The 13,911-nt window shown below is 38.2% G+C and overlaps 1 protein-coding gene across 13 annotated transcripts in view; it reads right to left on the bottom strand.

Moving 5' to 3' along the window:
- LOC117590640 overlaps positions 1–13,911 on the bottom strand; it is a 38,089-nt gene that overhangs the window by 10,164 nt on the left and 14,014 nt on the right. For 4 of the 13 annotated variants that reach the window (XM_034283474.1, XM_034283478.1, XM_034283479.1 and 1 more), the window contains exons 4-9: positions 4,728–4,859; positions 4,410–4,418; positions 2,648–2,722; positions 2,346–2,565; positions 2,166–2,286; positions 1,740–1,846 (exon numbers count right to left, since the gene is read on the bottom strand). In XM_034283474.1, the coding sequence (XP_034139365.1) occupies positions 1,740–1,846; positions 2,166–2,286; positions 2,346–2,565; positions 2,648–2,722; positions 4,410–4,418; positions 4,728–4,859 (664 nt within the window). Of the gene's footprint in view, positions 1–754; positions 862–1,739; positions 1,847–1,866; positions 1,968–2,165; positions 2,287–2,345; positions 2,566–2,647; positions 2,723–4,409; positions 4,419–4,727; positions 4,860–6,470; positions 12,781–12,836; positions 13,006–13,911 lie in introns of those variants that run through there. The other 9 variants (XM_034283480.1, XM_034283471.1, XM_034283470.1 and 6 more) reach the window with 9 other exon arrangements.

Genomic DNA, 13,911 nt, shown 5'->3' with positions numbered 1-13,911 from the left:
CTAGATAGGAGTAATATATGTGAGAGCCATCGATGGTTAATCGGCGGCGCAAGATAGTTAGGCATTGCGAATGGTGCAAGAGATTTATTTAAATATTTACATTTTGTATACACATTAATGTGTAAAATTAGTGATGAATGTATGCATGTATGTAATTTTTTGTGATTAAATTTTAATGAGGGGTTTAAATTAATATCAGATTTACTAATCGTAAAAATCGTAAAAAGTAAAAATGACTTCATTCGTATTAATTGGAGGGTCGACTTGAAAGGGTTTTACAACTTTGATATGACAAAGATAGCTTTGCTTTATCGTTAATACGGATACGTATTATCATTTGACGTCTTAATTTCACATGTATAAAAATGTAATAATATTGTATTTAAAAAGACCTCAAACAATCGTTAAAAAACGAGTAGTAAGGGAAAAAAAAAAATTTTGCTGCACAACAATATCAGCAAGAACTTGTAAAATAAAGTACGAATACGAGTATGATTACTCATATGAATGTAGGAACAAAATAATTAAAAAGAACTTAAACTGTTATTTAATTTAAACTTTCATCAGGCTGCTATGGGAACGACTGGTCGATTACAAAAAAGGCCTCAGGCATAATGATTAAAGACGAACAGCTACACTAAATTATATTAATTCAGTGTCAAAGCACTTTTTTATGGAGTATGAAAAAAAAAAAATATTACTTAATAGAAACCATAAATTGTTGTTTAAAAGGGAAGTGGCTTTAAAAGTGTACCTGTAATTGTTAGTTTGCATGACCATTTAGATGTTCCCTCAACAGTTGCGTGCTCAGCCTGTTCTAATGAATCTATGTGTGTATCAGGATCCACACCGAATGTCATCCTTAAATTAAAATCGATTACATATGTATGATTCGTTAATTTGAAGACTCTATTTAAGAAGGTTTAAAATATCAACACATTAAGTGAGTTATCGGATTGACTATGGCTAGGCGGGCCATCGCACTCGTAATGATGATTTATTTACCTATGTACATATCTAACGTTTTTCCTTGTTCAGTTTCTTTGGTTACCCAATAAACATTATCAAATTAGATCTCATTTAAAGCTATAGTTTGCCTTTATGGTGCTCACTCTGCTCCCAATAGTCCTCTAGGTCGGTTTTAGCAACATGTATATCCCGTCGCCGTTTGAGTGGGAGGATTAAGGATCTTTTGTTTTTAACATTAAGCCGTTTGAAAGGCCCAAATGTATTCTACTATACATTAAATAGTAAGTCAGCCATAAATTTATTAGCTGATCTGATGTGAAAACAACATCCTCTTTAGATACGGATTGCACATGTATGTACGTACACGACGTGGGTGTTAGCACAGGCAGAAAAGGAAATTGTAATCTTCATATAGGTCAGATATACATACTTATATTGTAACATAAATATATGCTTTTTTAATACATGTTACTCAAGTTTATATATATATATATATCCAAATACATCGATTTAGTATAAATGGTCTATACAAATGTGTATATTTATATTGCGTACATGCATGTTACACATATTGGCACATACATCAAAAACACAGTTAAATACAATCACACGTATATAATTAGTATAAAATAATACGAGTAGTAACACAGCTGTGTCATTCGAATGCAAAATGCGACTGCAAATAAACTCACATACATTCAAAGTTAATTTGAAACAGAAAAGGAAGACGCTTATCAGCTTATGTAGTTTTTGTAGAATCTATCTCAAACCTGTGATTGCTATTTTGGCCGACCATTTGCTTGTGCCATCCAGGACGCTCTGTTTCACAGCCTTCATATGACCGGTGTGACTTTTCTCCTCAACGCTGAATACGGCTCTAGTGGATGAATGCCAGGGTAGTGTTTACTATATTTCATTTTGTTTCTTTTAAATTGTTGCTTTCCGTTTACAAATAATTTTGCGCTTCGGCTTATTTCCATTCCATATACACACACATACTAAATGTATATATATATGTATATACACAGTTTAAGTATGTAAATGTAGTTCTACCCCCATTCAAGCTAAAACAAGTCTTGCGAGTCTTGGAGATAAACTCGACAATTGTGTGTACGGTACGATCCGGTCCGGCCCAGTTCGTGTCGCAACTGCACATATCCGCCCTAGTCAAAACCATTTTGTAGATATAACCTTACCTAATCAACTCAAAAATTTCGGGCTTCTCTCGCTCGCGCTGCTTCATTCGCTCTTTCATAGCGGTAATTATGGAATTAGCTTTGTCTTCGGCACCGTGTTTCGAACTCTTCTCGGCAGCACCTGTGAGCAATTTAACATATAATTTACTCGCCTAGAAGGGTTTTACTCGAAATACTTACGCTGAAGACAATCGGCGTTTAGCAGATCCTTGCATTTTTCATGGCACTTCACTCCGCATTCTGTGCATCGCACTCCCTGACGCGCTATTCCCCAAAGTAGGCCTTCACACTCGTAGCAATATGTTGGTGACGTTGCCGTCCAGAGCAAAAAGTTATGCGGCGTTGTAGATGATATGGGATAGATCAGAGCCTGAAGTGCTTTTTTGTACACGTGCATTTTCTGTATCGGGATTGAGAAAAGCTCAGATTAAAATGTTTAAAACTGTAGCAATAACATCGCAGTTTTGTGGCTGTCCACTTACAAGCTCTTCATCATTAAGCGTTGCCCGGGGAACAGCTGATGTGAGTCCGGCATTTCGTTTTGTGGCGGCCATAGTCTGCAGTCAGTCAAACATAAATTAGGCTTTGTATAAGTACACTTTATAGTTTCATATATGCATCAAGCAGAAAAAAACTTTTGGATGTGTTGCGTGTTGATGTCATAAAATTCAAATCAAAGTTATCTATGCTACTTCAGCCTTTATCTACTGAATATTCTTAGGTAAGTATAAGTGAATGTGTGTGTATATTTAATTATAAGATCCAAGAAGATAACGAAGCGCCAACAGGCAGAATGCAAATTCAAATTCAAATAAAAATCAAAGAAATACTCATTTAAGTTATCAATTAGGGTGCACAAAACATGATGTTCACTATTTTTAATTTATTCGTATGCTTATGATTGTTGATATATTACGATAACTAACTATATATGTATATCGATTCGAATTTACAAATATTTCAAGACTGAATTGATTCATTTTTTTTTTCTGTTTTTCTTAATGCGGACTTTGCGTTTTGCATGTGCGTATGTTAGTGTTCTACCAACCGTGTTCGGTGTATATTTATGCAAATTCAGTAGAGTACATGGCTCCTTTATCGTGTGAGTGTGATGTTGCTGATAACAGTTGGTCAGAAGAATCAGAAATCATTTATATTGAACGTAACTGCAAGTTTCACTCATGCTCATACAGTAGAAGACTAGAGTCCAAATACAAAACCCAGAATAGCAATTTTCAGATTCCATAAAAAGTTAGAATAGTATAATCTCACCCAATTCAATCTATAGTATTTTACACAATACGTCGAACGACAGAAGCATTGCTTAGCGTATGGGTTAGCTTTATTAACAGCATACATAAAATGGGAATGCAAAGGCTTACACTTTTTCATAAACTGCATATAACATAACGTTGGCAATACAAAATTCTCATTTTCTATTAATATGTAGAACGGATCGGACTTGATGTACTTATACATCTGTCAATGGAACTATAAGTTGTTCAATAATTTCAAATGAAATTTAAAATTAATCTGCAATATGTAATTCACTCGGGCTTGGAAATGTACTTAAGTAAATAACAGTAATAATATGTATGTATTATGTATGTATGTTTGACAAATCTGTTTGTATCGTGCATGCGTACAATATAAATATTTTGGTACGAAATCATATTATTTGTTCGAACAAATAATTTAAATGAGCTACATTTATCTTGATAGGAACCAAACATCTTTATCGAAAGCTCGTGACGAAATTTGATCCTTATGATGAAGTATGTTAAATCGATATACACCCTTCATGAGATAATAAAAAAAAAAAATTTTATTAAAGCGTTAAAGTAACAAATTCTTGATTTTGGGCGAATTTGTATCTCAATTTTAGTTCTCTTTTATGTTCTTATCTGTGCTGTCCGGTACACACAAGGGTAATAAACTGTTGTATAGCCAATGACAGGACCTAAAGTAGATGCTAAAACCGTTCCTATTAAGTATGTCAGTAGTTTCTAAATGTCAATGACACAAAGGGGCACCAGACTTGGAATTTTGTGTTGTAGTGGAGTCATAAGAGTGGCGTAACTCGTAATCTACTGTGCATAAGTACATTAAAAAAACAACAACAAAAATACTCCACTTTGTGATTATTTAATTTGTATGTGATAATTGTAAATGCTTTTAGATTTACTAACTGCTAGTGAGAACTTGTTATAATCTAGTTTGGAACAAAATTCTGTAGTTCTGTACCTTGAGCACCTGCAGTCCATTAAATCATGGTTGAAAGGAAACAAGATTTATTTTTAAATAACAATAGTTATGTAAAGGGGCATTAACATTAATCATTAATTAAATCGTTGTTAAAAGGAAAAAAGAATTATTTAAAAAAAAACAATAGTTATGTAAAGGGGCATCCACAGAAAGGATTCGCAGAACCCTACAAATAAATCCACAAATGTTTCTAAACGTATTCATGACTTGTCGTACATATTTATTTATGTATGGGCTGGGCTAGTAATATTTAAGAAGAGCGACAAGAAAATATCAGAAAAGTAAGCTGCTACTCACCAATTCAGAAACAAGGGGTATAGACTTTCGACGGGGCCGTATATCTGGCATACTGTCGATATTGCTATAGAAAGGGTTATCGCCGGGATGGCCATTGGTCCGTATCCCAACATCTCCAGTTCCACCACCATTCTGTAAAAGATATTTTTCTTATTATTATGTTTATTAAATGTAAATTGCGTCCAGAATAGAATGCTATACATTCATGGCGTTCTTGATAATAAATTGCATACAATAAAAAATGTAACAGTTCGTTATTGAACTGTTTTAATATTTATTTACCATATATATCATTTAAAACTATTAGGAACGTTTGTGGGATGCTTCTTACGCGTTACAACTTTTATGCCCGGTACTCAGTCAGTATATCCAAAGACGATATAAGAGTTAGATGGATAACGCCATACAACTTGTTTTCAAATGCATTTTTCTGCCTGGAGTAGAACAAATGTGTGCACACGTATTCCATGCACGTATTCCACCCATGCTTCCATGTATGGGTGTTTTTGCAGTGCTGTCGAAGCATACCCTCCACCTAAGAGTCTATACACTTTAACAAAGATGTTTGCCCTCAATACTATAAACCCCTTATTTATTATATCCTTTAAATGAATGCTATTTTAGAAAGAATTATGTATTAAAGAATATATTCGATATACAAGATACATACCTACGTATGTAAATGTACATAAAATATTTCATACATGACTTCAACTGCGAGTAAATGTCAGTAGGGTATTCAGTGTGCGTTATGCCAACTAGTCAATCGGAAAGAATTTTTGAAGAAAAAATTTCATGAACACATTTTTGTCACGAATATCGTCTGCCTGGCTTGTGCGTACTCTCACATGCAAGCGCGTTATTTATAGATCAGATTTATACGCTCTCATATGTGAACAGCCGAGACAGGGGTTGTTTTTTTTGCTTTTCGGCTTTTGCTTGCAGTTTGCCAATTCAGCTTTATCCATCTTGTCTGTATATGGGACCTTATGTATATGTACCTTAGGGGTTTTTTCGAATTTTACTTCTGTTTTTTACGTTTACATCACTTCTCCCGCCAAAAAGCCCTTTTAGCTGCCACTCTCCCCTAGAGCCGAATACAGCACGAAGCAGAGTGTGGAATGATGAAGGAATTCGGTGATCTGATAGATAAAGTTCCACGAAATCGAGTTTTTAGATTTCTTTTATCTTCAAAATTGTGGCTGCGGGAGATATAAAATTCCTAAGCAAAGCTGCTGACTCCGTCCAGCACTGCAAATGAATTTCATTTTTCTGGCTATAATACATACATATGTGTATGTACATATATACAAGTGGTCCTTCCCTACGGAATCGCAGTTTCAATTTTCTCTTATCTTCAAAATTGTGGATACAAGATATTTTCGTTTTTTGTGAGGGCTGGGCGAAATTTTGAGATATACTTGTAACAGTGTGATATTACAGCAATCTCGATGCAAAATTTGTATGGCTTTTATAGCTTTTGATGCTAATCAAGAGTATACATATTTTTTGTGCGTTACATACATCCACTTTCGACCACAAATAAAATATTCCTATTTACTCTTCGAGTACCGGGTATAAAAAAATTTAAAAGGAATATTTAAATATGTATGGAATGGTTTACATTTCGATTGAAATAACATGTTCAAATGATAATTTTAAATTCACCCATTTAAAGCATTGAGATTCGAGGACATCATTTGAGATTTAACAATGTAAATATGTATATACGATTAGCTTTACCTTCTCCCTGTCTTTGGCCATTTCTTCTTCTTTAATTTTGTCCTGATTATTTTTCTCCTCGATCTTACGCTCCTTAAGAGTTTTAAGCAGCTTCCACTTACTGCTGCCAAGACCCGCCGTGGCGCCATTACTACCTACCGCCTGGGATCCCTCGACACTTGATTCTTGACTTATTGGCTTTATTGGACGCAGTTGAGATGAAAATGATCCCCGAGCACTCTGAGGAGATGATGTCTGTTTGTTGCATTGATTATTTGATTCATCTAGAACGGATGCAGACGCTGGAACGGTATTGAACGTGTCCACCGACTGTTGGTTTCCTATTGGTAAGACCCCGATATTAGAAACACCACCGCTTCTGTTTGGACACCCTCCTTCCAGGCTCAAATCTTTTTCCATATCATCACTCATCTCTGCTGGCGTATCGGGTCCTGATGTCGCGCTAGAGTCCGATGATTCTTGAAACATTTCTACGGAAATATCTTTGTCTTGTTCTGATACCGATGCTGCGTCACTGATAAAACGTTGGTTCTGCTCGTTCTCGTTTTCTGAAGCACAGGAAGAACTTGAGCTGGCAATATGATCGGCAACGATGGGCTTATTTGATTTTTGGACGCGTTTCCGCTTCCTGTATCGCTTCGATTGCTGTTTTTTTCCAGTCTCTTGAGGCAATATTGCCAGTACGCCTTCCCCTTCCCGAGCAGCCACCTCAGTTTCATCATGAGATTCCACATCAGATATTTCCTGCTGAAAATCGCCATTGACATCCTGCCATGCGCTATGCATGTCACAGACAATTTCAAACCTGTCCCGTGATGGTTTTGACCTTGTTAATGCTTCCACTGTGTCGGCTGTAGTAATCAAGCTACTGCCATAAATTATTTCTGGTTCTAGTTTAACTGCGTACTTGAGCTCATTCAATACTTTGGACATCTGCAGCTTTACACTTTCATCCGGTGAATAAACATGGGCCTCCTCCAATTCTGCAAAGCCAACGTTTTCTCCGGGAGCATCGGTATGCAACAGCTGTCCAATCTGCGAGAACAACACTTGATTGTCCGCACTTTGTTCGCTAGTTATGTTGTCAGCATGCGATGTTCGTTGATGCTCCAGTTCCTCGAGCTGGCGAAGCTCATAGCAAAAGTATTCATCATCTGTGTCGATGCTATCTTCGGTGCTTTGGCGACGAGAAGACGAGAGTGTGCGACCGGAATGCTGACTACGACAGTCGTCATCCTCCCTTGATCCATATCCTAGATTACTTGGAATGTCCAAGGATTGCTGTGCAACCCATATTCCCGCAACTCGGCTGTTTGTCACCGTAGTGGAAGTAGTTTTGGTTGGTGTGTGCTCTTTAGAATCTAGTGTAGGTGTAGCTGCGAGGGTTCCCGACATTTTCGGTGTTGGGACATTGGATTCAGTGTTATTCGACATCTCGATAAAGAGAGAAGAAACGTCGTAGCTCTTATCATCAATAAAGACTGAGCTTACTTTTTGAATGTTCGCCTGTGACTGGAAATTTGCATTTACTTCTGCTGACGTGCATGTTGGAATCTCACTGGTTTCCAAGAGAATCTCAGGCATCTTTTTAAATATGTCAGCACTATTGCACATTTTGTCACGTTCTAAAAGCTCAGACGACGTGCATGGAATGAGAACAGCATCCGATGGGGTAAGCTGTAACTTTTTGAGGTCCCCAACTACAGCGAATACATTTGGACAATCAATTTCAATTGCGAGGCCACCATCATAGGCGCCAGAGTGTTGAGTCCGTTTACAAATATCAATGTCATCATCTTTATGCCATTCCCCCGTTTGATTTGTTCTCCGTTTAACGGCCCCAATGCCGGCAGATATATCTTGTTGATTTATTTGGCGCTCGTATAAAGAACAATCCTCGTTATCCGATGAAGTAAAGCCTGGAAGATCTAGTTCGGTATCGGACATATTCGAGCCGCGGCGCAGGACACTGCTGTTCCGTTTATAGGTCTTTGCTTTTTGCATTAAATGGTTCATCTTAGATGAAAATGAGCGCTTCTTCGGTGGTCCAGTATCAGTACTAACGTGAGCTGCACCTCCAGCTGAGTCGGAGTCTGACAGACGTCGTACAGAGTGCGGAGCCGCAGCTTTTTGTATGAGACGCATTGGTAGCTTCTGTAAACGTTTGGATAGCTGTCCGGGGCTTCCGTTTCCGTTAGGGCGCTTATACGAAATTAACGGATACGAGCCTGCCTGGCCACGAGCTTGTCTTTGATTTCCTTGACTTTGAACATCACCGGGTAATGACTGTGATCGATTGTACTTAGCTGAGCGATTTAACTTTAGATTTTCTGGCAATAAAGTGCTCAATTTGTTCCATACCTTCGGTGACTTTGTGGTGGTAGGTGGGACTGGGACCGACATTTCCATACACTCAAGCCTTTTTGCACCGTTAATGTGAATCTGAGCTGCAGAACCTGGATCTAAAACTGGAACTGATGAAGGTTGCAGCATGGGAATCAGGGGAAAATTTGAATTGGTAGCTCTTTTTTTAATCATATATTGTGATTGATTTTGCTGCTGATGTCCCAAGTATTCCAAATTGTTACTGCTGTTATAGTCGGTTATACTGTTTGAAGATGGATAGTACACAAGTCGATCGGTCAAATGTGGTTTGCGGCATTGTTCTTTGATTTCCACATGATCAGAATCATTTTTTTCCAAACAATACTTTGACTCATTCTCATTTAGTCCGCTGCTTATTCCGGAATGCGTTCTTGGATTCTTTCTGAGCGATGGCTTAGGCGTTGTACTCGGAGTTTGGTTAGTTAAAAGGTCCGGCATACGGTCTTTGTTAAGTAATTGTTGCGTTGTAACATCCTCCTGACCCCGTAGATTTTGTTGTTGGTCCCATTCTAACATTTCATCAACAGTGGAAAATTTACCGATTTGTTTGGCAGCCTCATTGACATCGAATATTGATTGGTTTTCATATGCAGAGCAAATTGGAATATTTTTTGAAAGCTCGTAAATATAGTTTAGGTTCTCCTCCGAAAATGTATAATCACATTGTTTTGGGCTTAGATTTTCAGCTTCAGTGCTATTAAAATTGGAATCTGAGCCTGAGGCTATTACAGGATATGCTAGCTGGAAAGTTGCCGTGCTTCTATCATTAATATTGTTAGCAAACAGATTACAGTTCTGTATGCCAACGGTTACCGGGGAATTTGGTGACCAGCCGCTCATCGAAGACAGCCCTGAATCAGATTTGGCCTGTTTCTGTTGATCGGCTTCAATTTGTCCACGAGACGAGCTTTCTGCCACCGAGGCTTCCATTCCCAGATTGTCGTTCGGCGCTGGCGGTGGAGGGCTGGGACTTGATCGAATTTGATCCATCATTAATATATCGGTAAACTCAGTTGTAACCTTATGTTTTTCTGGATTCTGCAGATGAAGTAGGAACAGCATGCTATTGTGACGTTCCAGGCTTTTCTTTAAGGACTGAATATACTCATCCTGATTGTAAATATTCCTCGATGAACTGGACAGATTTTCATTTTTGCCATGAACAACACTTAGATCCAAGTTGCTGTTATGCTGAAAAGTATTATCCATCTGGGCATGGGAATGGGAATTAGCCTGGCCATGAGTTTGGGCCTTGTCCACTTCTGCTCCATGATTCTGTACAATGCTATCAATTTTTTTTTTGCGGTTTATTTCAATCTCTTGTGTCTCCAGTAGCTTAAGTTGTTCGTCCAGGTCAGAATTGTTCCGCAGTAGCTGTGCACTAATATTGCCCACATTTAGTTTTGCTGCGAGGTCTTGAATGGAGGATGTCGGAATTAACTTTGATATAGACTTGGAATTGTTTTCTACCTTGCCCTTGTCCTTGTCATCTTCCACTGAATTGCCAACTAGTTTTTTGAGTGTGTCAATATTTTTATTAAACTTTTTCATAACAAGAATAAACTTTTTATCGGCATCTGTGATGCGCAGGCGTCGTATCTCCTCAGCCAAGGTGACAGGGTTGAGTAACAGTAGGGTCAACTTCTTGTCGACATGGTTAAGTCTTTGAAAAAAAGTCTCCTCTGCCCGAATGGTCTGCCGTATATGACCGATTTGAGAAGCACTTAGTGACTGCAGATCTGAAATTTTATTGATTTCCCCTATCAGAGTCTCAGTTATGCTGTCTAATATAGATATGTTGTCCTCGTAGAAGTAGCCAAAGCTATTTGCCTTTCGCCGATTTTCGCTTTCGCTTTGAGTTGTACTCGTTTCTGCTTCAGTCATACCCGAATCTCTCAATGCACTGCTGTTCTCGAATTTGTTCGAGACGGTGGTATGGAAACTTCTTGCTGATTGTGACTGCGCAAGAATGCATTTCAGATTATTTATCATTTCCATTTCATTCTTTTGGTGCTTCTTTTTTTTTCTGTGCTTCCTTGAATCTCTGTTAATGTGAATGGTCGCTGGAGCACTGGAATCAGTTGACGCTTCGTTTATTGTGGCATTAAAGATGCTACTGATGCCTGTGCCATCATCCTCCTTGCCCTTATTGATCATCATCAAGGAAGACGTTGAGTGCTCGTGAGCCTCTGAATGTTGTAATAATGAATCAACCTTGGAAATTTCCGAGCTCAAGTCATTATCACGATATGCTTCATTGAGTGTTTTATAAAAAGTTTCGTTCATTTCATTATTATTTGTTAGCAGAGGCTGTGTTCCTCCAGTGTCCTCAATAGGCACGACTTGGTTTCCCCCTTCTCCCGTTTTAGAGGCTGCCAACCGAAAAAACGTAACTTCCTCGATAAGGTCGTCAACTTCATTGGAGACATAGCTGGGATGTCTGATTGGTTCCCCTTCGTGAACTCTTTGGCTGTATGAATGTGTTCTTTGGCTATGGTTTTGGTTCTGAATTTGGGGCCGCTCCGAATTAACTATTTGTGGTAAGTTAGGAAAGCTCTTAGGCGTGGATAGAACTGCTGATGCTGAGGCCGATGCAACGTCAGTTAAAACCCGTTGTCCGTTCAGAAATTCTTGTAGTAATTCAGCACGTGCGTTGTTTGCCAGAGTCTGCTGTTGCTCATAAATTATTAGATCAGAATCAGAATAAAGTTTTTTTCGTGGCTTTTTACGGTGGATGTCAACATCAGATAGCCAAACGTTTGCGGCTCTGTCGCTTTTCACGAAATTGATTCCCATTCGTTTGATATCCACATTGTTGTCATCTAAAGTTCCACTGTCGTAGTTAAGAAAAAGCTCATCTGGATTGTGTTCCAATACACAAGCTGCATTCATAAATATATCGGAGTCCCGATGACCCATCAAAGTTTTAGGACCAAGGTCATCCAAGCTGATAATTTTGTCATAGTTCTGATCAGACGTCGGCGCGCTCATTTCCATGTCAATATTGACATTTTTGTCCATTTCTAGTGGCAGTGAGAGCAATTGCTCATCTGCAAGAAATTGGGTTTTTTGGCTTTCCATGTCCTCCTGCTGCTGAAGCTGTTGCTGCTTTGCTGCTCTGATTAGACCCATCAAATTACTAACAACGGACTGATGTTCCACTGATATGTTCTCAAGCTTCTCCAAGCGAATCCAAATTTTTCCATACTCCGTGGACAGCAAATCCAATGCCCTCCAGGCGAACTTCAACTCTGTTTCAAGCAAACTAATCCGGGTTGCAATTTTGTCCATATAATCGGAAATTATATAATCGGAGTGTTGCTGAGAATTGTATATCTGACACAGCTGCTGCTCGCTCCTTACTGACAGCATGCTGCCATTAGTGGGGTAAGAGTGAGATTGAGATGCCACCAGGCTGCACTGTGCCTGCAATTGTGGTTGAGCGGGAGTGAAAGTGGGAGCACTGCCCAAAATTAGATGATGCTGACGATACATTGACATTTGATCTACCTTTTGCAGAAGCTGGCTCTGGCTGTCCTGTGCCTGAGATTGAGACTGCGAGTGGGAATGGGAATGAGCACGTGATTGGGATTGTGTCTGGTGCGACTTCGCATATTTCGCGGATTGCTGATTCTGGTCTCTCAGTTGTTGTTTTATCTGGAACTGACTCTTTAAAGCATTTTCTGCTACAATGTGCTGAAGCTTTTCAATGGCAATTTCTGATATCGGATCAGGTGCAGCCACCTGATGTTGGTACTGACTAAACTGGTCGGGGACCCCAGAATAATTTTCAGGTAATGGCGCCAGCGTATGAGCTGCATTAATCGTATTGGTCCGAGATGCGAATTGAATATTTGACGAAGGCGTTTTGGATTCTTTTGGATTAAAAGACATAATGGAAACGGAGCTGGTATGCAAATTGCACCTAAATTATTACAACTTTAAAAGTCTTCGATCTAGGATATATTATTTCATACATACGTTGAGTCCAGAATTCAAAGTGATTTAGCTGAAAGCCTAGTACTTTATGCAGGTCGACAGTAACTTTGAAAGTAATTCGATTGGTAAATAGATACATACATTCACAAATAACATCGGTATGTATGTATGGAAATTTATAAATCCTAATAATGTAGATATTCGCCCGGATTAAATGTATTGACTGAATTGCGAATTAATTTAGATGAAATCACCTTCATATGTAAGTTATCATTATTTTAACACAAAAAATGGGACATTTATGTATATGTAAGTAGAGTTAATTTCAATAATCAATAAGAAGTACAGAAATTATAGTTCGAGTTGAAGGGCTCACACGACTATTATTGTTGCTTGTCACACGATAGGGATGGGAAGAATAAACAAAAAGTTCTCTCCCTGTAGATGGGCAATTAAAAGATTTTCTAAAAGAACCACTGCACAGAACGATTTACACTACTATTTTTGTTGTGAGCGTAAGCATAAATCAGCACTCAACAACAATGAATTGTATATTCAAAACTAATTTTATGAATAATGAGTGCCTAACAGTAGTGCCATACACTATTTTTTTTTTATGTTCAGCAGAAAAAATAAGTCTTCTTTTGTCGCGTCTTGGATGTGATGCACATATGTACATATGTAAGTATCTGACTCAATTCATATTTTGCACAAAATTCTGTATACGCATATCTTTTCGTTGCCGTTGCCTTTGTGGCTATTTGTATCGTATCCTATTGTTGCATGTTATGTGAAGTTGGTTGCCAGCGAATATCTTTGATTATACGAATTAAACTCAGATTTGTATGCCATTTTTCCTAGCACACACTTTAGAAAGGGAAAAAGCAAACTGCGCACAAAGTTGTGTGTTCCGATGCGAATTGAAAAGCGTTGAAATGTGTACTACGACTTTGTAAATTGTTGGGCATTTCGGTTCACCTTTTTGATGGAGTTGCTGTTACTAACTAAGCTTGTATGCGAGTACAGGCACATAAATATACGCCATTGCAAGTGTGTGTAAAACACCCTTAGAACTTTTGTTTTTAGTACACATGAGAAAGGCAAAATGTCAAAATAC

The sequence above is a fragment of the Drosophila guanche genome, unplaced genomic scaffold, assembly GCF_900245975.1.
Source record: "Drosophila guanche unplaced genomic scaffold, DGUA_6, whole genome shotgun sequence".
Classification (NCBI taxonomy): Eukaryota; Metazoa; Arthropoda; class Insecta; order Diptera; family Drosophilidae; genus Drosophila; species Drosophila guanche.
Note: the sequence above shows the minus strand (reverse complement) of the source record. Positions and strands in the feature narration are given on the sequence as shown.